At 44.7% G+C, this 24,311-nt stretch overlaps 1 protein-coding gene across 1 annotated transcript in view; it reads left to right on the forward strand.

Moving 5' to 3' along the window:
• Window positions 1-24,311, forward strand: part of KDM5B (lysine demethylase 5B) — a 50,164-nt gene that overhangs the window by 11,973 nt on the left and 13,880 nt on the right. The window contains exons 2-19 of the mRNA XM_081039186.1: window positions 1,071-1,148; window positions 2,492-2,614; window positions 3,596-3,766; window positions 6,548-6,682; window positions 8,523-8,619; window positions 9,943-10,052; window positions 11,475-11,633; window positions 12,106-12,225; window positions 13,673-13,831; window positions 14,766-14,947; window positions 16,223-16,385; window positions 18,421-18,540; window positions 19,345-19,539; window positions 21,561-21,742; window positions 21,899-22,023; window positions 22,865-23,015; window positions 23,116-23,230; window positions 23,634-23,989. Coding sequence (XP_080895312.1) covers window positions 1,071-1,148; window positions 2,492-2,614; window positions 3,596-3,766; window positions 6,548-6,682; window positions 8,523-8,619; window positions 9,943-10,052; window positions 11,475-11,633; window positions 12,106-12,225; window positions 13,673-13,831; window positions 14,766-14,947; window positions 16,223-16,385; window positions 18,421-18,540; window positions 19,345-19,539; window positions 21,561-21,742; window positions 21,899-22,023; window positions 22,865-23,015; window positions 23,116-23,230; window positions 23,634-23,989 — 2,741 coding nt within the window. The remainder of the gene's footprint in view (window positions 1-1,070; window positions 1,149-2,491; window positions 2,615-3,595; window positions 3,767-6,547; window positions 6,683-8,522; window positions 8,620-9,942; window positions 10,053-11,474; window positions 11,634-12,105; window positions 12,226-13,672; window positions 13,832-14,765; window positions 14,948-16,222; window positions 16,386-18,420; window positions 18,541-19,344; window positions 19,540-21,560; window positions 21,743-21,898; window positions 22,024-22,864; window positions 23,016-23,115; window positions 23,231-23,633; window positions 23,990-24,311) is intronic.

Genomic DNA, 24,311 nt, shown 5'->3' on the forward strand with positions numbered 1-24,311 from the left:
AAATAAACAAACAAATAAAAAACTGCTGTTCTGTCAGGGTACACATCTCCTAACATACTGCAGTACTGGTGAGATGTATATTTCTAATCTTTGCTAATCTGGTAGGTAAAAGTAAGGGAATCTTTATATTATTTTTCTTAAATTTTGATTGAAGCTGGACACCAGTAATTTTATGATTGGCTATTTTTTCCTACTGTTTATAGAATTTGTTCATTTCTTTGTAAATTACAGTCGTTTTCTTATTTGTTGGTATGAGCTTTCTGTAAATCTAGCGTTTTAAAATGCTATGTAATACTCGGTGTTGTTGTAATGCCATAATAACCATATCTACTATAATAATCACATATGTGTAGTTTACAGAGAGTTTGACATTGTTATAGCTGTTTTGTAAAAAGAGAGATACTTTCTTTTTTTCCCCCTTTCTTCCGCCTCCCCCGCCAACTCCGGTTCAAGCCGTTGTTTCTCAGTCTGGATGTGTAGGACCCAGCTCCTTGACCCAGGTTGGTATTATGAGCCTTGTGCTCCCCCCGGCTGAGGCAGTCGGCCGTTCATCTGTTGGCTGGCTGCTCACGGCAGTGGCCGCTCATGCCAACCTCTGGCTGCCCGCGGCAGCCCAGCTCCAGGGAGAGCTGTTGTTCACAATCTTAGCTGTAGAGGGCGCAGCTCACTGGTGTCCATGTGGGAACTGAACCTGTGATCTGGCGTTAGGAGCGTGGTGCTCCAACCACCTGAGCCACCGGGCCGGCCCGAGATACTTATGGTGACCAGAAGGAGTCAGTCTCTCTCCTAAGTCAGTGATTCTTCACCAGAGGTGTCGAGGCCCAGTGACGTTGCGCAGCTGGAAGGTGTGAGGAGGGTCGCGTGCAGGATGTGTTGCTGCTTTGGGGAAGGCTAATCATACATATTCTGCTGTCCTGGTGGGAAAAGGTTGAGAACCGCTACCCTATGTTCTATTTTGTTTGACTGGTTAGAGATAACATGATTTGTGTAACCCAGGGTTTTAATTTTAAAACTTTTTAACATATCAGAATTATAAATTCTTCTGATAAAAGTCTTTGATTTTTTCCTAGGATTGGCAGCCACCATTTGCATGTGACGTTGACAAACTTCATTTTACCCCACGTATCCAGAGGCTGAATGAATTGGAGGTAATGTCCTAACTACTGTTTTGGTTGACTGTACCCCAGAGGGACCTTCTGTGAAGAGGCACCGCCACCAGTCCAGTGGTGGGTGTTAGCAAAGCTAAGATATGGCCAATAATTGATATTCACGGTAAAACAGTTGGCAGGAAGACCTTTGCAGCAAACCCAGTTTTATTAAAAACGCTGATTTTTGTCACTCACTGTTGGCTCATTCATTCATTCATTCATTCATTCATTCATTCATTTAAATCCTTCCAAATTTAGGTGACAGGCACTAGAATTTGAGTTCTGAAAGGGATGTACTATGAGATCCATCTAAAGGAAAAGATTCTTCAGCTCTAATTTTCTTCCAAGTTGATGTATCTTCACTTAGATTTAATAACGCTTTAGTTTCCCAAGGAGGAATGAGGCTGCACCCCTCATTCAGGCTGTCTCTGCAGTCCCTGCACTGCTGCACCCCTCAAGTGCAGGAGTGCGGTTTGGGAGCTGCCAGCATCGCGGTCGTTCATTTATGGCAACGTTTGCTCATCTGAGTTTTATATTGGACCAAGCCATATTTTGTTTTTCTACACTAAGCAAACGTTCTTAACTGGAACATCTGTGGCTGGTGGTAATAACATCCAGTAGTTGTGTTTTCAAGTGGAGCTTGAAAGATAGGAGATACATACTCACTGTGAGGGCTTGGAATGTGGTCGGGAATGTCTGAGCATTGATCTCAGTATTGGTCTTGTGCAAGTTAAAACTTGTAGAACTGCCTGACTAACATTTGACAAGGAAAGAGAAATGACAAATTTTTAAAATAACTTGTAAAAAAAAATAATAAAAAAAAAATAACTTGTAGACAACAGTAATCATCTGCAACATTTAAGGAAGCTTCCCTGGTTGTCTGTTATCTTGAAGTTATCAGGACCTTAAAATTGGTCTAGAATCCCCATTGTGAACGTGTGTTTAGGTTTGGGTTTGAGCAGATAAGAGCATCAGTGCTTTGAGAGAACAGGCCTTTCATGTCCCCAGATTGTAAAAGACCAGGAGCCGTGCAGAAGCTTACTTGTCAGAGCATCTTCACCGGTAACAACGCTGTGCTCATAGCACGCCGTAAACCCAGCACCTGCCCACCTCCCCGCTTACATTACAAGAGGGAGGGTTTGCCTGGCACATGGTGGGTGGGATTAAATTTCTGTGGAGTTAGTATGTAATTATGCAACCAGTTTTATTTTGGGCAGTTTCTCTGTGGAATTCAAAAAACGGTATTGCACTTAAAAATATTCTAAGAAACCACATGCAGAGGTAATAAGCAGGAGCTTTAAATTAAGGTAGGTAAAATGAAAACTCAGGTCTTTGTCGTTTAGGCTCAAACTCGTGTAAAATTGAATTTCCTGGACCAGATTGCAAAGTACTGGGAGTTACAGGGAAGTACTCTGAAAATCCCGCATGTGGAGAGAAAGATCTTGGACTTGTTTCAGCTTAATAAGGTAAAAGGTTAATGACCATCCTCTCTCATTTAATAATTGTTCTGACTGCATGAATGTGATCTTCTTTGTTTTAAAAATAAACAAACTTGTTTTCAGTATATAAAATGAAATTCTCCATTCAGTTTAGTGGTTGATTGGGCTGTACTTGTCTGGTCTGAAAGCCTTACGAAATATTTTACTGCCACCAGTTTTGTTTTCTTGTTGATGTTGATTTTTTTTGTTTTGTGTTTTGTTTTTGTGGGGGCTCAGTTTTAAATGTCACAAAAGCCCTGTAAGATACTCCTTTCTGTTTTATTACAGACAAGACAGCCGAGGCTCAGGGAGAAAATTGACCTAGCTGAGTCATAATTCAGTACCTTAACTTAAGGTTCCCTTCAGTCTAAAGCAGGGGTGTCAAAACTGCAGCCTGCGGTCCAACTGCGGTCCGCAATCCATTGTTAATTGGCCTGCAGCAAATTCCAAAAATATATTCACTTAAATAAACCAGGTGAGGTAATACGTACTTCACCTCGAGTGAGTGGCCCGGCTATTTGTGTATTTTACCGCCTGTGGCCCTTGGTGAAAAACGTTGAAAGTTTCGACACCCCTGGTCGATAGCCTACATTCTTCCCATGAAGCACACTGCTACCCTTCCTACTCCGTAGTTTGTGGAGATTTTTAAGGTTCATTGAGTTGGACCCTTTTTTATTAGAGATGTTAATCTAGTTCTTGCTCCCAGAAAATCTTGACTACTTTGGGAAACTGAGAAGCAGCTTTTGCAGGTACCACATGTTTATGGACCGTTCTCTCAAAAGTGATGTTTTGATTTTCTAGCCTAAAAATAATAGTGTGTATGTATTTTCTTTTGGCTTGGAAAAATGTATTTTTCAAGGATTACCTCAACCAAGAACATTTTGTGCTTGGAGTCATACCTAGGCATGAGGGAATTATACGTGGTTTCCGTATAGGTGTTTCTAATTTCTTTTGAATTTTATTTAACAGTTAGTTGCAGAAGAAGGTGGATTTGCAGTTGTTTGCAAGGATAGAAAATGGACCAAAATTGCCACCAAGATGGGGTTTGCTCCTGGCAAAGCTGTGGGCTCCCACATCAGAGGGCATTACGAGCGTATCCTCAACCCCTACAACCTGTTCCTGTCTGGAGATAGTTTGAGGGTGAGTCTTGGGCGAGCCTTAACCTATCCTGTTTCACTACTTATTGACACATTGTCTTCAGGGTGAATGAGAAGGCCTTGATTATGTGTGGAAGGTACTGTTTATAAGATTTGTTTTTCTTCCAGTGTTTTTGTTCTGTTTTGAGAACAACCATACTTAGACGTTTATTTTTGGAATGAATAAGGTTGTAGAGGAGATACCCTTTTGCTGTCAAAAGCTGAAATCTGTGTTAACATCACTACAGATGTTTCTTCCTTACAACTCAGAGTTGATTATTGTCTGTTTGTTCTGGCTTATGCTTTTGCATTCATCAAGTGTATTCCTGGTTGTCATGTGAACGTACAACGTGAAGCACCTGGCTGGCCTGTTCTCTTTTGCCCACTGAGATCTCCAAGGTGATTTTCAGATCGAATGTTGATATTGGTAAAGGGTAGGGAATTTAATAATACTGGATGGCTAATGGATTCTTCTTGTAAGTATCCATGTTCCTGTGTAGCCATGTTTGTTTCCTTACACAGATGGTATTTGCCAAATTATTCAGATAAAAGTTTTTGTTCTAATTAAGGTAAAACAATATTATAAAAACTTAATTTTCAGGGCCCTTGTCGAAACAAAAGAATGTCATAATCCATTCACACCCTTGGAGTTACTCTTAGAGCACTGAGCCCTGTGATGTTCAGAATTATTACTGTGCTATAGATAGGAAGGTAGTACTGTATGTTCAGGGATCAATTACTAATAAAAACTGTCTAGATGCAGACATACCACCTATAGAGTTTAAATCTGCCGCGCTCCCAGCTTTGTGCTTTCTTCCCTCCCTCCTTGATTCCAGCTGAGCTTTTTTTCCAGCTTAGAAGAACATGCCCCAATCTAATATCCAGAAAGGTGTAGTTTTTAAAATGTACATTATGTGAGTGTTTGGTGAACCCGTGGATAAAATTGTTCAGAATATTGTATGTGGAACCTATACGCCTCTGTTTTGTAGTCAGATCTCGACGGGAGCCCACAGTACATTTTCTCACAAGTAACCTTCTCACCTCAGCGTGGAGGTGACAGTGAATGCGGGAAAGAGAGTCTGCCTGCTTTCGGGGTGCAACCTTTCGAAGCATCTCGTCTACGTACTTACAGAGGCCGTGTCGTTTCATAGTTGAAAACAATCAGTCTGAAAGAAATCAGTATTGCAGGATAACTCTTTACAAACTGTGTCTGCAACACAGGGGCCGACTGTGTGCCAACTATCTTGTAGGTAGTGAGACATTTCACTGTAGAAAATTTAAAACAAAGGAAAGTGTGATGGGAAAAATCACTGCCAATCCTCTCCTGTGTTCTTCCCCAAGCCTTTCTATTGAACATCCGTACAAATTGAGAGGGAGTATATTCGTCATGTACAGATTGGGTCCTGCTTTGTTTTCCTACCCAGCACATCATAAGCATTTGCCATGGCATCAAATAATTTTGAAGACACTGTTTTTTATGACTCTGTGGCATTCCATTTTTATAACCAGAGCTTGGTTTGATTTCTCCTATTGCTGAGTGTTTAGATTGCCTCCAATTTTTTATTATAATACTATGCTGAGCATTCTTTGTGCACATGTTTTTATGTTCATGTCTGTTTTTGAAAAGAATTCTTAGAGGAAAGGAGAATGGGAATACATGTATTAATGTTTTTAAAAAGAATGGAAACGAGCGAGGTAGCACTGTACCCAGTTAGCGCGACACAATCCAGGGCGCTGATGACACTGACGCTGGGAGGATGTGGGAGCAGCACGCTCTCCCTGGGGGTCGGGGCTGGGTGTGGACGGTGCAGCCTCTGCAGGACAGTGAGGCGGATTGTTCGAAAAGGAAACACACTCAGCAGACGATCCAGCAGTCACACACCTTGGCATTGACCCAGAGGAGCTGAAAACTTAACGTTCACACGAAACATACCTGCTCATGGATGTTCATAGCAGGTGTATTAGTCATATTCACCAAAACTTGAAAGTAACCTAGATGTCCAGTGGATGAAGAATAAATTCATTCAGACAAGGAATATTATTCAGCACTATAAAGAAATGAGCTCTCAATCCATGAAAATACATGGAGGAACTTTAAATGCATATTTGTAAGTGAAGGGAGCCCATCTGAAAATGCTTCCAACTCTGTGACGTTCTGGAAAAGGCACAAGTGAGGAGACAGTAGGTCAGTGGCTGCCAGGGCTTGGGGGTGGGAGGGAGGGATGAGTAGGCAGAGCACAGAGGAGGTTTAGGGACGTGAAACTCCTCTGGATGGGACCCGACATGTCAGTACACACTTGTGCAAACCCACAGAAGGCACAAGTCCAAGGGTGACCCTAATGTCCGCTGGGGACTCTGGGTGACGATGACACGTCAGTATAGGCTCATCAGTTGTGACAAATGCAGAAAATGAGGTATTTTGATTATGGAAAGTTATTTTGGGAACTTTTAAGGGGCTTTTCTAACAATTGGGCCTTCAGTTAATTGACACGTGTAAGCAGGGCTGCATGCGGCTGGCCCACTGGGAGTGCTGTGAGCCCACTGGTGACACTAACAATGACATGGATGGAAGCAACACTATTCACTTGCTAAAAATTTTTTTTAAAGCTGCCAGATGTGTGATTGGCAACTGCAGACGTGTCTCTGTGCTTATCTAGATTTTAAAAATTGTGGACCTGTTATGAATGCACAGAGACAATTGCAAAATATATCTTGCAAAAATCCAATGAAATTCTCTAAGATTCAGAAAGAGGGGAAACTCATCGGTACAATGTGTTTTTTCCAGTGTCTGCAGAAGCCAAACCTGGCCACAGACACCAAGGACAAGGAGTACAAGCCCCATGATATTCCCCAGAGGCAGTCTGTGCAGCCTTTGGAGACGTGCCCCCCAGCTCGGCGAGCAAAACGCATGAGAGCAGAGGTGAGACCGGCTCGACTCATGCCTGCCTGACACTGGATTTCGCTTGGGCACACACTCTGCTAGTTTCAAACGTTGTCCACCCCACCGGGGGGAGTTCTAGCTTTTACACTTGGGGGAGTTTACTGTCAGAGGGGTAAGGAATCGATTTCTAGGTTTATGCTGCCTGGACACACGGCTGCTTAATTGTTAATAGAGTCTTGGGAAGAATGGTGTCTGGTTTGCCTGTTACCCTCATGAAGTTAGGCACTATTTATTGGGGAGTAATGCTAGAAGATGTGAAGCCACGGAGATTTGGGGTGAAAAGAGCTAGCTTTTTTAAAAAAAGAGTTTCGAAGATAGCTAAAGCTATTTTCTATTTTTCTCAGGCTTCCTGGAAAAAGGAGTATGGAATCTGTAGCAAACATTTAATGCAAAGACAAAATAATGATGCAGCATTGGGGGAGGAGCATTGACTATGTAAGGTGAAACATGAGGCAAGATCAGCAGGCATGAGAGACTGTAGAGCAAGACAGTTTGCTTTGGGAGAAGTGTGTTTTGCTGGTTCCTTAGTTCCCACACACAGGTGTGGAGGTTGTGGCTTCCTGCCCTGCTCATGTGAGTGTTAGGAGTAGGTGAGCGGTGATGGTAGTGTATCAGGAGCAGTTCAGAGCCGGGAAGCTGTGACCTGGTGACCTAACAATGAAGTGGATGGTTTCTGAATCTGTCTGGTGATTTATTTAATGATTGTTGGTGAGGATGAAGGAAATAAGCCATTTTGTTTCCTGAGGAAATGGGTAAATAAGAGAATTGTTTTTCCACTTAGATATTTAAAAATATGTAGTGACTATTTTTCAGAATCAAGATCACCTCAGAATAGGAAACTAGGATTATTTGATGCCCATAAGCATGTTTAAAATTCAAGTTCCATTAATCTACAAGTCAGTTCTTGCTTGAGCACATCTTGATTGTAAATGTTTATGACACGCCCAGTGCAGTGGATACCTAGGTCTTCCTGCTGGCACAGTGGTGGTGATATCAGCCAGGAAGAAGTTCTGTTTGCAGTGGACGTCCTGACCATGTATGCATGAACACAGGAACATCCAGTGGACGTCCTGGCCATGTATGAATGAACACAGAAAAATGACCAAACAAGTTCAGTTCCAAAAACACATCAGCATTACAGACCACAGACAGTGCTTTGCTTTATCAATAGTTATTAGCACTTCAAGAAATAATGGACGTATGTCAACTATAAGTGAAAAATAAATTTTAAAAAATATGGAAACTGAGAGTGGCTTATATACCCTTGGTGATAAGGGGATGCTGAACAATTTCACAACGTTAAAAGAGTGGTTTGATAGTCACAGTTTACTGAAAGACTTAATAGAAAACTGGGTGGAAGCTGAGGTTTCCATAAATGTGAGAAGACTTTGGAAGGAGCCGACAAACTCTTCCAGGCTGATGGAATTATGTGTATAACTGCCCTGCCTGGGCTTTGGTTTCATGGTGACTGAAGAAAGCATCAGGGGAGTAGGTGAGAATTAGGAAAAGAAGAGCTGTTCCCCGTTTGGATAGTAACACTTCCCATGATTTGTTCCTAATCCTTTTACCTTTCCCGTTTTTGTGACCTATTGAAGTAGAGACTACTCTTGTAACTTCTAATATTCCTCACCTATTCCTTAAATAACAGTACTCTGAAGGGCGTACTCTCCCACGGGAGGGTAGTGAGAACTACGTTTTGAATTCCCTATTAATAGAGACAATTTATAGGATTGTAGTCACCTTGAGGTTCCAGTTGGATTTTAGAAGACTTATTTGTTTTTAAAGGAAACATTCATGTATATCACAATTTTTTTTAAAGGCCATGAATATTAAAATAGAACCGGAAGAGACAACAGAAGCCAGGACTCATAACCTGAGACGTCGAATGGGTTGCCCAACTCCAAAATGTGAAAATGGTAAGAAAATTTATCCCCAACTAGGGAAGTAGTAACAAGTAAATCAGTGAAAACAATTGTTTGTTAATTAAGAAAACATTGGAGCAACTGTTACATGCTAATCCGTGGCTTGGTCCTCGAGAAGTAAAACACTAACATGTTAATGTCCTTCTCTAGCAAATGACCATTAGGAGTGCAAACAGATGAGTGTATGTGTGCTGTTTGCCCTCTTCTGGAGCCCAGCGAATAGCTTGACAATAGCGTCTTCCTGCTTGGAATGTGAAATTACTGCAACTAAACGTTTTCTTTCTCAATATCATTTCCCTTCCCCACCAAAATATAACCAGTCAAGTAGCAGAGCCCAAGCTTTTACCTGCTACAACAACAAGAGTGAAAGACTGAGATTCCTTAGAGATGGGCTGTAGTTTCTTAGCTGTCACTAGTTGCTCCTTTGAAATATGGTTCAGTAGCATTCATTGAAAAGGAGTGATTGTGAAGAGCACAGGTGCCTCTGACTGAATGCCTGATTTATTGCAGCGTGGCCGGTAGACATGCTTTCCAAATCTGAGTGTTGCTTTATAGTTGGCTGCCTGGCCCTTGCTTGATGTCAGTTGCTGAGAGGTAGGTTTGGGACTCTGTTGAGAGAGATCCCGTATCCTGTGCAGGCAGGCACATGCAAGTGAGCCTGTTACTGACGTTGGTTCTCAGTGCTGGGCGAGTTGGTGGAAAGGCAACACGATGTAATGGAAAGTAGGTGCACTTTTTAAAATATGGATCTGAATCCTGGCTCAACCACTGACTGGTTAGTTGTATGACCTTAGAGCTGTTCCTTGACTTCCTTTAACATCAGGATTAAGTAACTTATGGGAAGTGTTTAGCACAGTGCCTACCAATGATAGCTCAGTAACTGACAGCCGGTGTTGGAGAGGTAAGTAGTCTCAGGTCTCCGAGGCCGGTCTGTACTGGGGAGGAGGTGCCCTGGTGAGAGGTCAGTCTCCGTCAGTCTGAATCAGAAGGAGCTTGCTCGCCTCGGTGCATGTAATGCCCTGGTCTTACAAACGCTGTGTCTTCAGCACCTCTTTGAAGGGTGTGCAAACCCGAGCCACGTCCTCCTCAGAACCTTCCAGCGTGTTGGATTTTAAATGGTGGGACAGTCTGCGTTTTGTCGTAAGGTGATGAGCACCGAGCCAGTGGACAGAGGAACACTGGGTGCTGCTGCGGTGAAGTGGGAAGAAACGTGAAGTTCTCTTGGTGTCGGTGTTCTGGGAGGGAGGCGAGGAGGGTAGGGAGGCAGCCAAGGGCTGGCGGAGCCGAGGAATGGCTGACTTGGGTCGCCTCTTGCAGAGAAAGAAGTGAAAAGCAGCTTCAAGCAAGAACCTCTGGAGAAGAAGGAGCACGTGGTAGAAAGTGAGAGGGAGAAGCCCAAGAGTCGGCCTAAGAAAACCACCAGCGCAGTGAGTTGTCGTGTCTGAGCACTTCCATCCCCATGTGTACTTTTGTGCTTCACGGTGTTGGACAATGAAAAGACCGTTTCAGCTCAGTTTCTCATGTTCGTTCCTATATGAGGAAGTGTCCCCAGCCCAGCGGTGGCATCTGGAGCCACTCCTGGCATCCAGTGAGCACAGAGGGCCGGAAGTGAGGTGATGTTACAATCGCTCGAGTGTCCCCAGCCCACCTCCGAATGAGCTGAAGGCTCCATCAAAAACCAAGTTGCTGTTTCCCAGCTTTGCAGCAAGGCAGGAAAAGGGACCGGAGTGGGGGTCGGAGGACTGGGCAGAGCTGAGGTCCAGGGAGTGTCCGAGAGGGTCTGCGAGCTTCTTTCCTTGCCCTCTTCTGGAGCCCAGCGAATAGCTTGACAATAGCGCCTTCCTGCTTGGAATGTGAAATTACTGCAACTAAACGTTTTCTTTCTCAATGTCATTTCTCTTCCCCACCAAAATATAACCAGTCAAGTAGCAGAGCCCAAGCTTTTACCTGCTACAACAAAAAGACTGAAAGACTGAGATTCCTGTTCAGTTGGAATCTTCACTTTCTGTTACCAGGTCATGTATTAGTTTGCTGGGGCCACCACAGCAGAACCCCTCACTGGCTGAAACAACAGACACTTCCTTTCCCACAGTTCTGGAGGACAGAGGTCTGAGATGCAGGGGTCCTGTCTGCAGGGTTGGTGTTTTCCCAAGGCCTCACCTTAGCTTCCGATGGCTGTCCTCACCCTGCGTCTGCACACGGTTTCTTCTCTGTAGTGTCTGGGTCCTGATCTCCTCTTTTTACAAGACCACCAGTCATAGTGGGTTAGGCCTACCCATTTTACCCTAATCGCCTCTTTACAGACCTTGTCTCCAAATACAGTCATATGCTGAGGACTTCAGCATAAGAATTTGGGGGAGACACAGTTCAATCCCTAACAGGTAATGATGATGTGTTGTTATCACTGTGTATTAGGGGAAATTCTTAACCATGACTCCTTAATTAGAATATAAAGCAGTAATGTAGCATGGTGAATTAACTTAAATGGTTTTCTTTTTTTAAACATTGAGTTTTTCCTTTATAAATTCTGTTTTGGGGTAGGCCAATAATTTATGACCCAACGCGTAATTTTTCTAAGCTACTTAAAACTGGATGTTAGATAGAAAACTTCGTTAAAACACATCAGTGAGGAAGCATGTTAGAAGTGGGAATGCCTGAGGTGCTGGGAGACCTTGTTACGGGGGGCGGTGAAGCATTTCCGTGCTCAGTTCCCCTTAGCGGAGCAGCATTTTCGTTTGAAGCAGGGTGGCCAGGCTGGATTGTGCCTCAGCTCCCGTTCATTCTTAGAACTTTGCAGAATCAGTGGTGGCTCATGCTGCTTTCTTCTGTGCCCATTTTCATTGCTACAGGTGGACCTGTATGTCTGCCTCTTATGTGGCAGTGGCAACGATGAGGACCGGCTGCTCCTGTGTGATGGGTGTGATGACAGTTACCATACCTTTTGCTTGATCCCGCCGCTTCACGATGTGCCCAAGGGAGACTGGAGGTGTCCTAAGTGTTTGGCTCAGGTGAGAATTAATGGCACAGGTAGGTAGCGTTAGAAAGTTTCCTTCACAGTATTTTTTTGTCTTTGCCTTTGGGTTTTGGATGTGGCACTTGATAACAGTAAGGCCCCTGAAGAAGACTGGGCTGGATCTGAATAGAGGATGGTCTTGGAAGCGAGTCCCACGGCTGTGCCCGAAGCTAAGAGGCAGAAAGAAGTTTTAATAACTACACTTAAAGTGTTCTAATTGGAAGAAGCATTGTATGCTCTTTGCAAATATTTTTGAACACTGAATGATTTTAGAAATAGAAGTGTGAGTTCATAATCGATAGGTAACCGCCATTAATATTTTGATGTATATTCATCCAGACTTTTTTCTATTTTAAGTGAATTGAATTTTACTACATAAGTAATTTTAATCTGATTTTTTCATCTATATATCTATACATAGGTTAGATAGAGATCAAAAACGTTTTGTCTTTGTCTTTTTCTGGCAGGAGTGCAGTAAGCCTCAAGAAGCGTTTGGCTTTGAGCAAGCGGCCCGGGACTATACCCTCCGTACTTTCGGGGAAATGGCAGACGCGTTCAAATCCGATTACTTCAACATGCCAGTCCATGTGTGTACACACATAGTGCTTTAGGGTTTTCTGAACTGTCGGGGAAACATGTATCTGGAGACAGATTTGAATTGGCGCTTCGCGCCAACTATCCGCAGCATGCGCAGTGAGACCTCTAGTTTGTTTAGTGGTATTAAAATTCCCACAGTCCTTTAAAATGCATTCCAGTCTCTCAAGTGATTTATCTTTAGTACTTTCTGGAGTACCAACAAAGGAGCTCCAGCAGTTCTTTCCGCCCAGCTCATGTAACTCAGAGAACGTCACCACAAGGGTCACCACAAGGGTCGCTTGACCCCTGTGTGCCAGCCAGTGTGCCGGGCATTGGGAACACACATACACACTGTTGCCTAAGTTCGTACCTTACACGGTAGGGTCAGTTCATTTTAAATTCTCTCTGACTCATTGGGAAGCATAGCATGTTTCATTCAGCATTCAGTATTTCATCCAGTGAGCACACCACAATTACATGGTTTTCTACCATAATTCTGGGTACTTCAGCTGTGTTTTTTCTCACTGCTAACAGCGCTACAGCAAACACTTCCTGCTGCTTTAGTTGGATGATTTTCTTGGGATGGTTACTGTGGTCAGATGAGAGTATTTATCCGTTTTTCCCTACCCTAGTCGCTGTGTCATTTATGGGCCCCAGCAGTGTTGAGTGAGCCGGTTTTTCCCCAGCATCACTTGACTTTAGCTATTAAGTTACTTCCAATGTTTATTTAATGGGTTTATAATCTCAAATTATACTCCATTTGAGTTTTTGGTTCTTTTGACCCCTCATGTGTGATATTATTTCTTCATTTGTTTGCTTAACTACTCCTGGTGACTTGTATATGACCTCTTCCATCTGTGGTTGGCTTTTTATTTTACTTAAAAGATAAGGACTTTGAGGGATAAGGACTTTGGATTCACATCAGACAGCCACACCATCCAGACACTGTCTGGTGGCCCGCTGTGTCCCCTGGTCATCATGGTTGCCTGCGCCCCTCTGAGCCAGGTCTAGTGAGAACAGTGAGCGCTCTGGTGGACGTGGGTGGAGTGTTTGAACACATGTCAGGAGGAAGCATCATTCTGACACAGCCCACTGTCACTGCCGTACGTCAGTCAGCCACGTTGTACATTCCATTTGTCCAAACAGAAAAACACCGTCAGTTCTTCAGTGTCCGCATTTTGCTTTCCTTGACTCCCGTTTACAGTAGTGGCCAGGTTTGTGATAGCAGTATACAAATTTTTAATCAGTTCTTATTCTTTGTATTGTTGAATTCCTTTTAGAAAGTAGTGTTCTCGTCTGAAGTGCCCGGGCTTGATTGTGGCACGTTGGAGACAGTTGTTCCTTGGGATACTGTCCTGGGGCTCCTGTCACTTAGCCTGTCCAGTCAGATGGCTCATGGGCAGTGTGTGGGTGTCGGAGGAAATGCATGTTTTTCTCTTCCTCATGTTTCGTTTCCAGATGGTTCCCACAGAACTAGTTGAGAAAGAATTTTGGCGACTGGTAAGCACTATTGAAGAGGATGTCACAGTAGAATATGGAGCCGATATCGCCTCAAAAGAATTTGGCAGCGGCTTTCCTGTCCGAGACGGGAAGGTCAGATTCTCCCCAGAGGAAGAGGTAGGCTCTGCTGGGCGGCCCTGTGTTTGGAGAGGACACCTGGTCGTTGAGCGTGTCCTTGATAATAAAGATTGGCAGCAGCCTCACTGCAGAAATATCTGTAGCTTGGACCGTGGGTTAGTAATTCAGTTTCTGTTTGGTTGGCTTGAAGTGCTTTATGATTACTTCCAGCGGATCCTTAATTACCAGACTTTTAATGATTTCAAGAAAAGTAGAAAGAACCCACAGAAGAATTCTAGTCCCAACTGTGCCACTGCATTGTGATGACATGGGAAAATTACTTTTGCCTTGGCCTTCAGAGTCTTACCTTTGGTTTCTCCTTTTGAAGAAAATTGGAGGGATTGGAACCAGACCTACTTATCTTTGAACTTTGATGTTTGAGCCCATTATTTCTCACACTAGCGAACTCCTAGGAAGGTTTCTATCCTGTCCCAGTAGGAAGTCAGACTGGTTTATTTTTTGTAAGCTTTTTGAAATCTAACCTGTACACAGAAAAGAACACGACTGTATGTGTGCAGCCTGATGAATTTGCCCAAGTAACCAGCACTGGAAGCAGCAGCACGGTGTTCCCACGGGTCCCGGGAGCCGCCCTGTCGCTCTTTCTCGCCACCTGCCCCTTGTGAGGACAGCCACCCTCCCTACTCCCAGCACCACTGTCCTGACACTGCAGTGACACTGCAGATTAGTTCACCAGCGCCTGTGTGTGTGCTCAGCAGGGGGCAGGGCGGGCACAAAACTATGAGAGTCTATTTCTGTACAAGTGACAAAAGTTTGGCATCCAAGAAGTCAGCATGGCTGCTTCTCCCCGCCCTCCTGCCCAACCTTTTTGTTTTTAAGGAAACTGTTTTTATCCATCTTCTTGAAACTGTCAGACTTGTAAAATGGTCGCACGATACAGCCCAACCTTCCTACGCTTTTGTCTCCTCCTCTTTAGGAGTATCTGGACAGCGGCTGGAATTTGAATAACATGCCGGTGATGGAGCAGTCTGTGCTGGCCCACATCACCGCCGACATCTGTGGCATGAAGCTCCCCTGGCTGTATGTGGGAATGTGCTTCTCTTCATTCTGCTGGCACATTGAAGACCACTGGAGCTACTCGATTAACTATCTGCACTGGTAAGAAGCTCTGCGGAACTGACGAGGGTGCCAGCCAGGTTGGCAGCCTGCACCTCAGCGGTGTCTTACTTACTCTTAGTGAGGACACGTCTCTTAACTGCATATGGAGAGCCAAGAGCTGGGTTTTTCTTTCCTTACTGATTTTTCACTGCTGTTGGGACAGGCACCGTAAGTTAAGACAGGTTATTGAGTATTCCTAGGGAATCCACGAGCCCCCCTGAATGGCACAGCCACTGTTTTCAAGTGTAGCATGTTTCTGGGGATACAAAGCAGACAGCTTTGACCCAGTTGGCACAGAAGCCGTTACTCACGTTAAGGGGACAGCCCTGCGCCTTGCTGTGGCTGTGGGACCCCTGGTGGCAGAGGAATGCAGGGCAGGCTCCCTGGCGTCCTCCAGGCCCCAGGCTGCTGCTGCTCTGGGTTCAGTTCTGGTCTCAGCACACAGTCGGGGGGCCTGGTCCAAGTGTGTGGGGCGCGATAGTAGGACTTCTTTACTTTTTAAACTCTTCAACCAAAGCCATTTTTTCTTTCACATCTGTTTTTCGCCCCCCTCCATTTCCCTTGCTTTCTCAGTACAAAAATATTTGAAGATCTATAACTCACTTGAGTCCCCACACCAGGAATTTGAGGGTATACCACAAGAAAGAGGGAGTTGGCGTGTGTGTAGAGTATGGGTTCTGCTTCCCGAGGCAATTGCTCCCAGCTGTGAAGTGAGGATCGTATTTACCATATTCCACAGGGCTGTTACAGATTAAGTGGTTGACAGTTTAAAGTGGTTTGAAGAATAAGAGCTCTTTTTAGAAATCCTAATTGCCCTAGTGTCTGATTTAAGCTCATCGGGCAGAATGAATAGGGAAGAAAAGATGGGAGTTTCCATGCCTCGTCATTTGCTGTAGGAAACTGGGGAAAGCACATAGCCCGGAGCTGAACATGATGCCTGCAATTCTCAGCAATTCTAGGTGCCTTCATTGTCCAAAGGGTCCGACAAAAGGGAGGGATGAGAGGGACCTCAGCTCGACGCCCCAGTTGGAGACTCCGTGCTGGAGAGGGAATGCACTGCCCATGTTCAGGTCACATTTCTGATGCTGCCTTTTCAGCCGGACATTCCTGTACCGCACCAGCTCAAAGCGGGCTCTGAAAAGGACGACCTGCTTCTCGCCAAGCTTTGCTCATGCTGCGGATCGATTGTGTGTGTGTGGTTTGCAGATGCTGCTGAAATTTCATGTTTACATGTTTTTCGAGATTGATGTAGCTATTTTTACAATCTATTTTCAGGGGTGAGCCGAAAACCTGGTATGGCGTCCCAGGGTATGCTGCCGAGCAACTCGAGAACGTCATGAAGAGGCTCGCCCCCGAGCTCTTTGTGTCCCAGCCCGACCTGCTCCACCAGCTTGTGACCATCATGAACCCCAACACCCTCATGACGCACCAAGTGCCGGTACGTCCTCAGCCGCCCTCCTGCCGCCCGGCTCCAGGCGCCACTTCTCCCTGTCCCTGGGACTCACCTTTTAGGGAGTTGATTAGCTTATGTGTTGTCCACAGCATGACTTTAGGGGAGAAACCACTGTTCAGTTGGTGGATTGGGTGCCATGTCACACTCATTTGTTGCAGCTGATAACTTGATTCTGAGCAACCTTACTTTACAAATAACAAGTGCAGTTCTTGCTTTCCTTGGCTGCCGTCCAGGTGCATTCAGCACACACAGCTGTGCGCCCATCACCACTCGGTGCTCTCCACGCTGCCATGTTTGTTTTCCACCTCATTCCTGCCCTGCAGCAAAGCAAAACCCTAGTGAATATGTTATTTGTTAGGACAGATTACTGTGACCGTGGCTAGGTTCTGTAAGCGTGGAATTAGGTCTAAATTCTGATGCCAGAATACTTCATACTCTTGACCTACTTTAAAAAAGGATTTATTGACTCGACGTGATCTTCGTTTTGAGTGACGAACTGAAGTGCCATGCTTGTAGATCCTGGTTACGTTACACCCCAACCCCTAATTAAGCTTATTTTAAGGAGAAACATATTTCAAGTTCTTGAGCTTGGACTCCAGGGTTCCCACTCTAGACTGAAAGGTACTCTGAGTGACGTTTCTGCTCAGCAGTTTTCATGAAGTGACACTTGTACACTGGCTTCCTTTGGAGAATACCCGGATGTTGTGGGGTTTAGATGGAGATGTAGGAAGTTGAGGACTCCAGTTTAGCTCAATCAACTGGAAACGATACATACACAGTGTTAAAGGAAATTCTTGATCTTCCTGTGACCCAAATTTTATGCTTTTGGGTTCATAGGCCAGTAAATGGGGTCAGATGAAAAACAATACTTCTTTGAGGCATCGTAGCTTAGAAAATAATGACCAATGACTACCAAAACACCATCTTGCTGTTGGAATTTTCCACATTGACTCACTGCCCCCCACTCCCCCCACCCCCCCCACAGATTGATCTGTCTGATCCGATGTGAGTAGCTTGTCTTAAATGAGTCCTCTGGCCCTGGCTGTTTAATAATTGAGCAGACCACATGGAATTATTCGATTCTGGACCGACAGAGGCAGAAGAATGAACTTACACACTGGGGAGTCACACTTCAAGAAAAAAGACAGATACTAATGGAAGGGTGCAGTGGTCTGATGGTGCTGTCAAGTTGGAGGCTGACCCATTGACTCCGTGGAGAATCAGAAAGAGTTCAGAATGACATTTGCACTAAGACTTGGCGCAAAGAGCTGGGGGAGGGAGCCCTGGTCTCTGCAGAAGGAGCTGTGCTGGTGTGGGGGGGTGGTCTTCAGACTTTGGTCTGTGTCAGAACAACACACATGGCTGAGGGCCACCCCCCAGTGGTCTTGTACTGTGGGTTTGGGTTGTACCCGAGAACTCGCGTATCTAACAAGTTCCCAGTTACTGAGAAGTATATTTTGGAGGCCCATTGATGAGGAGACACCTAATATTATTATATACTAATAAGCTCCTTCTGAGGATTTGTGTGCCTAGAGCAATAAGGTGCTTTTTGGGTGAGGGTGGTGGGAAAGGGGAAATTTATGATTAGAGGTAAGTTTGGGGTCCAAATCAAGAAGGGCACTGTGGGATAAGGTCCTTGAAACAGCTGGAACTCTTTTTTAGTTGGTAGGAAATCCCATTTTGGTACAGCAATATAGCTTGTTCTTAGTCGTGGCTACACTTAGAAAGACGTGTTCTGACGCTGGATGTAGCCGTGTTTTTGGAGCATAAGCATGTTTTCTTTTCAGGTGCTAGTCAGCCCTGGTAGTTTGGGGCAGCACTCCCATCTTAGGGCAGAAGCTAGTATCTCTGGGTGGTATTCCCACCGACATGGTGGTTGTGGTGGTTCTGGGTTTTTTTTGTTTTTTTCCTGGCTTTTAATTGGTGGAAAGCTGCCCCTGGTGGAGAGTCATCTGACAGTCTGTGTCCACATTGTCTTTTGTGAGAATGTCACTAAAAGTCTCCCCTTCTGTCTCTGTAGGTTTACCGGACTAACCAGTGTGCGGGGGAGTTTGTGATCACGTTCCCACGAGCCTACCACAGTGGCTTCAATCAAGGCTTTAATTTTGCTGAGGCCGTGAACTTCTGCACTGTGGACTGGGTATGGGGTTGTGACGGCCTCCTGCAGGCTTGTGTGGGACGTTTGGGAATGTCGGGTCATGGTGGCTTAAACCTGTTGCTGCCCGTGTTGTCCGCCAGGCAACCCTGCTCAACTCCAGTGACAGTTTTTCCTTTCGTAGCCAGAGTTGATGAAGAAGGGTCTCTGACATTTTGGCTACAGCTCAGTATCTCATTGCAAACTGGTAACAGACAGTCCAGTCTTAAGACCACCTTGTACAGCACAAGCTTAAGTTGTCCACAACACAGCAGTTTTTCACAACACATTTGGTTTCAGTTAGTTTTTAATGTGGGTTTTTATGTTAATAAACTTTCCGTCTACCTATAAAGGACTGTCTAGTTTAAGTGTGTGATGTTAAATTTTGACTTATGACTTACAACCTTGTTTCAGGGTTTTTCTGAACAATAATCCAATCCACCGTACCTAATTATTTTGTTTCAGTTTTTGGACCATTATTGTTCCCTGAAGTAGGTGAGCCCCTCTGGTTGAGCACAGTTGTTTTAGGAACTGTGTCAATTCCTGTTTTCCATTAGAGTCTGTATTGTTGTGGACAGTGCTGCATTAACATTGGGTGTTTTAAACCCCTTTTGAATTAAGGCACCTAGTATGCCAGATCTGGTAGATACAAAGATTAAGGAAAGCCCAAGGCCCCTTAGATTCTGCTTTTAAGAGTTGATGAGTGTCTGACCCAGGTGAGAGCTTTGGTAGTTTGACGGTAAAGGTCAGAAGTGTGGAAATGGAAGGAGGAAGGTGGTCTCATGAGCTTCCCTCCCTCTTCCTCTGCAGCTGCCCTTAGGCCGTCAATGTGTGGAGCATTACCGCCTGCTTCACCGCTACTGTGTGTTTTCCCACGATGAGATGATTTGCAAGATGGCTTCCAAGGCCGCCGTGCTAGATGTTGTGGTGGCGTCGACCGTTCAGAAGGACATGGCCGTCATGGTCGAGGATGAGAGAGCTTTAAGAGATGCTGTGCGTAAGTTGGTAGGTTTCTGGATCCCCGTTGTGTGTCCTTGGTGTCACTTAGCGAAGTTCCTGTGCACTTGACCACATCTCATTTCCTTCAGGACCATTCCGATAGATGTGTAGTTATGTCTCGTTGTGGTTTTAATGTGCATTTCTTTAATGGCTAATGACACGTCAAATATCTCTGTCTGCTACCTGTATATGTATCTCTTTGGTGAAGCGTCTTTTCAAATGTTTTGCCCTGCCCCCTTTTTATAGGATTGTTGTACGATTTCTGTTTATTCTGGATATAGTCCTTTATCAGGTAGGTGTTCTGCAAATAACTTTTTTCCAGTCGGTGGCTTGACTTTTCATGCTCGTAGCAGTGTCTTTCAAATAACAGAAGTTTTTCATTTTAATGAGGTCCAATTTATCAGCTTTTTATTTTATGAATCTTTTTGTGTTTTTCCTTCTTAAGAAATTTTTACCTAACCTGAAGTAACATTTTCTCCTATGTAGTCATCTAGAATTTCTAGTTTTAGGTTTTACGTTTAAGTCTTGACTCCATCTCAAGTAATTTTTGTTTACGGTACAAGATGTGGGTCTAGAGCACTGGTTTTGCATATGGATGTCTAATTGTCCCAGTACCATTGCTTGAAAAGACTACCTACCCTTTTCTCGCTAAATTGCCCTGGCACCTTTGTTGAAAATCAGCTCACACATGTCTGGGTCTGTCCCTGGACTTTGTCCGAGTCTGTCAGTCCACATTCGTCCTCTCAGTGATACCATATGGTCTTGATTAGTGAAACTTTCTCATAAGTCTTGAAATGAGGTAGTGAGAGTCCTCAAACTTTGTTCTTTTTTAAAATTGTTTTTGGCTATTTCAGTTCCTTTTCCATATACATTTTAGGATTAGCTTATTGATTTCTGCCAACAAGGCTGTTGGATTTTGGTTGGGACTGTATTAAATGTATAAGTATGGATAGTTTGGGGGAGAATTGATATCTGAACTATATCGATTCTTCTAATCTATGGATGTAGTAGTTTCCCCATATGTGTAGGTCTTTTTGATTTCTTTCATTCACTGTTTAGTAGGTGGCAGCATGCAGATCTTAAACGTATTTTCTTGGGTAGATAATTACGTATCTCCTGGGTTTTGGTACAGTGTGCCTCTTTAGATAGAATCCTAGAATGTTGGCGCCCTGGACTGGTACAGATTAAGACGGAAGAACTTGATGGTTCATAAGCTGACTTCATCAGGCTCAGTCATTCTCAAGGTCGGGTTGGAGTCCAGTTCCAGAAAAGGAGAAAAGTGGTAGACATTTGATTTTTCAATGACAAAGACTGAAGGAGGGCTCTCTAGGAGGGCTCTCTAGATGTCAGGTGGCACAAACTACAGTTGAAATTGGCTCATTTTTCGTGACACTCTTTGAATTGGGAAATGCTTTATTAAAGACTAGTCTCTATTGCACAAATTGTTGAACCTTTTCAGATAATGATATCCCTTCCAGTAACATTTCATGTAAGAGGCTCTAGGCCACTCAGCACCTTCCCATCCTGAGCAGGTCCTGCATGATAGTGTTTCCACTTCCCCATTTTCTTTCCTTTTACTTATATTTGTTCTTCTTATGAATTCAAGGGCGGTATTACTCCGAAGCCCTAGGTAGTGTTTACTCTGAAGTAGAAAGTATATACATTTATTTTGCTCTTACCTATACCCAAAGCATGGACAAGGCCAATTTGGGGTAGAATAAACAGTAATCTTAACAGTTTCATAGTACTGCTATTTATTAATTACTGTTTTCCTATTCACATCACAATGGCCAAACATAAGGACCTACCTTGCCCCAAAACAGGTCCTCCCCATATAAGTAGAGTAGGCTGTCTTTCCCACGTTTGCTGGTCATTGTTACTTCCACCCCACACAGTTTTAACCCTGCACTCCCTATTTTGAGAAGGCTTTTTTTTTTTTTTTTTTTTTTTTAACTATTGCATGTTTGTCTTGAGGGCTGGTGGATTATATTCTCCTTTGGAGGCCTCTGAAGGATATTTTATTCTAGGGAGTCATTGATTCAGAAAGGATGGATTTTGAGCTGTTGCCAGATGATGAGCGTCAGTGTATAAAATGCAAAACCACGTGCTTCATGTCTGCCATCTCCTGCTCTTGTAAACCTGGCCTGCTTGTTTGCCTGCATCATGTGAAGGAGCTGTGTTCCTGTCCTCCATATAAGTACAAACTGCGGTGAGTAGGAAGCATGGGCTTTTCCCTGTGGAAAACACTAAATCCTGAATCAAAGCTCAGTGCCATCCTTGTTTCGGGGCTGAATTATGAATTGTGAAACGTCTGCTTTTCTCCAAACCCACACATGTCGAGTTGAGTCTGCCCTCCCGTCTCCAGGTACAGGTACACTCTGGACGACCTCCACCCGATGATGAATGCATTGAGGCTTCGAGCAGAATCCTACAACGAATGGGCCTTGAATGTGAATGAGGCTTTGGAGGCCAAGATCCACAAGAAGAAAAGTATGTGGTGTAGAACGCCGGACAGGCGACTGGCGAGTTGGGGGCTGCTGTAATGAAGCCAGACCAGTCAGCTGCACAGCCCGGCGTGGTCCTGGTTAGCCCTCTGTGCTGGCGGCCAGGCTTCCGGAACACAAGCAGAGAAGGCGTAAAGATGACAGTGGGTGCTTTCACTGCAAATGGCACACACGTTGTGCAAGGTCGGGACGCAGAACCATCACTCCTCTTTGTGTCTGAGACAGAAGCATTTCCCATTTTATATGGAACCTTCGAAAAACTTTTTAAAATTAGAGCTCATGATAAAGGCAGCATGCCATTAAATTAGGAGTCTCTAACGTGCTGCTTTTTCATTTCCTGTTCTAATCAAAGCCTCTGTCTCTTATTACTACCTTTGAAAGTCACTGCTTCCCTTCATCTCTTTCAGAGTGTTTTCACTTGCTTTCCTTCCTTATAGTCTGACAGGGCAGAGCTCTGCCCTCTCGTGTTGAGGGGAAGGACGCAGGATCCCTGTGTGAGCACACTGGTTACCTGTCAGCTGCAGAGTAAATGCAGGGCAGGAAGTGCTTCGAGCACAGGGAGAATCTGCACTTACTTGTTTTGACAAGCCAGTTGTTTTCCCTTTCATAAACATTTCCGTATTGAAGAGCAACTCGAGGCACTTGTTGAAAAACACTCCACCCTCAGCCCCCGCCCCCACCCCAATCAAAAGTACAGATTTATTAATGACATAAAGCATTGCAAGTATTTATAGGTCAGAACTGATAAAAGCGGCTCCCCTCTACATTTGCACCATTCGAAAGAAACGTGATGGTCATAGGAAAGACGACCTCCTCTTTGTTCCTAGGCCTTGTCAGTTTGAAGGCTTTAATTGAAGAATCTGAAATGAAGAAATTCCCGGACAATGATCTGTTACGTCACCTTCGCTTAGTCACACAGGACGCGGAGAAGTGTGCCACTGTTGCACAGCAGTTGCTCAACGGCAAAAGGCAGACCAGGTGTGTATTCTGACAGAATTTTGCTGGCTGGCTTTTCCTTCTGCATCTGGGAGTGTTGGGTCTGTATGTTGTCATGGCAGCCCAGCCTTTATCTTGACAGGTACCGATCGGGTGGAGGAAAATCCCAGAATCAGCTGACGGTGAATGAGCTGCGACAGTTTGTGACGCAGCTGTACGCTCTTCCCTGTGTCCTCAGTCAGACACCGTTGCTGAAGGTAATGGATGCATGTGAGAGAGGAGTGGGAACGCTGTGGGCTGTAAATATGTGGTCGGCACCACTAAGTCGTCATCGTCTTGGAGAGTTAATTTGTACATTTACTTGCAGATGTTTTTTAATAACACATTGAGTGGGGGGTGTGTGTGAAGAGATTATGACAGGCCTATGAAGGAGTGGGAAAGGGGGGGTTTTACCTTGCAGGTGACCACCTGCTCCTCCTTGCAGGCACTGTAAGGTCTTGTTATCTGGCTCGTTGTAGCTGTCAGTTGGCTTAAGTATGATCTCATTTACCCATATTACTGCTGAAATCAAGTAGGACGGGAGAGGCTCACGTTGAATATGCGTTGAGTCTAAGTATGAAAGAAGCCGCTGTTGTGATGCCACAACCTGTGACTTTTTAGGGGCTCTTGAGTCGTGTAGAAGATTTCCAACAGCACAGCCAGAAACTGCTCTCTGAGGAAATGCCCAGTGCTGCCGAGCTGCAGAGCTTGTTGGATGTCAGCCTTGAATTTGATGTTGAGCTTCCCCAGCTTGCTGAGATGCGCATCCGTGTGGAGCAGGCCCGCTGGCTAGAAGAGGTGCAGCAAGCTTGCCTCGACCCCAGCTCCCTTACGTTAGATGATATGAGACGTCTCATAGACCTTGGGGTGGGCCTGGCCCCATACTCAGCCGTGGAGAAAGCTATGGCCCGACTTCAGGAGCTACTCACAGTGTCAGAGCACTGGGATGACAAAGCCAGGAGTCTCCTCCGAGCCAGGTGAGAAAGCAAGCTGGCACTCTCTCCCATGGGGAGGCGGGGTGGCATTTCCATCTTCGCGCACGGAGCCCAGTCATGGGCATGTGACAGACTGGGACCGCTCAGCGGCTGCAGCTGTGCATGTAGACAGTGCAGAAAGAGCTGCTTGGCATTGAGGGGGTGGAATTCTTACTTCGCTGATTATGACATGAATGGTTCAAATGGACATGCCTTTTCTAGAGTTTGTTTTCTGGATAAGAGAAGAAAAAAATTTACACGTAAGTGGAACTGTTTGGATCCACAGTTAATGACTGAGACCCCAAGGCGTCTTACAGGGAACTGT

This window comes from Rhinolophus hipposideros (genome assembly GCF_964194185.1).
Source record: "Rhinolophus hipposideros genome assembly, chromosome: 26".
Taxonomy (NCBI): Eukaryota; Metazoa; Chordata; class Mammalia; order Chiroptera; family Rhinolophidae; genus Rhinolophus; species Rhinolophus hipposideros.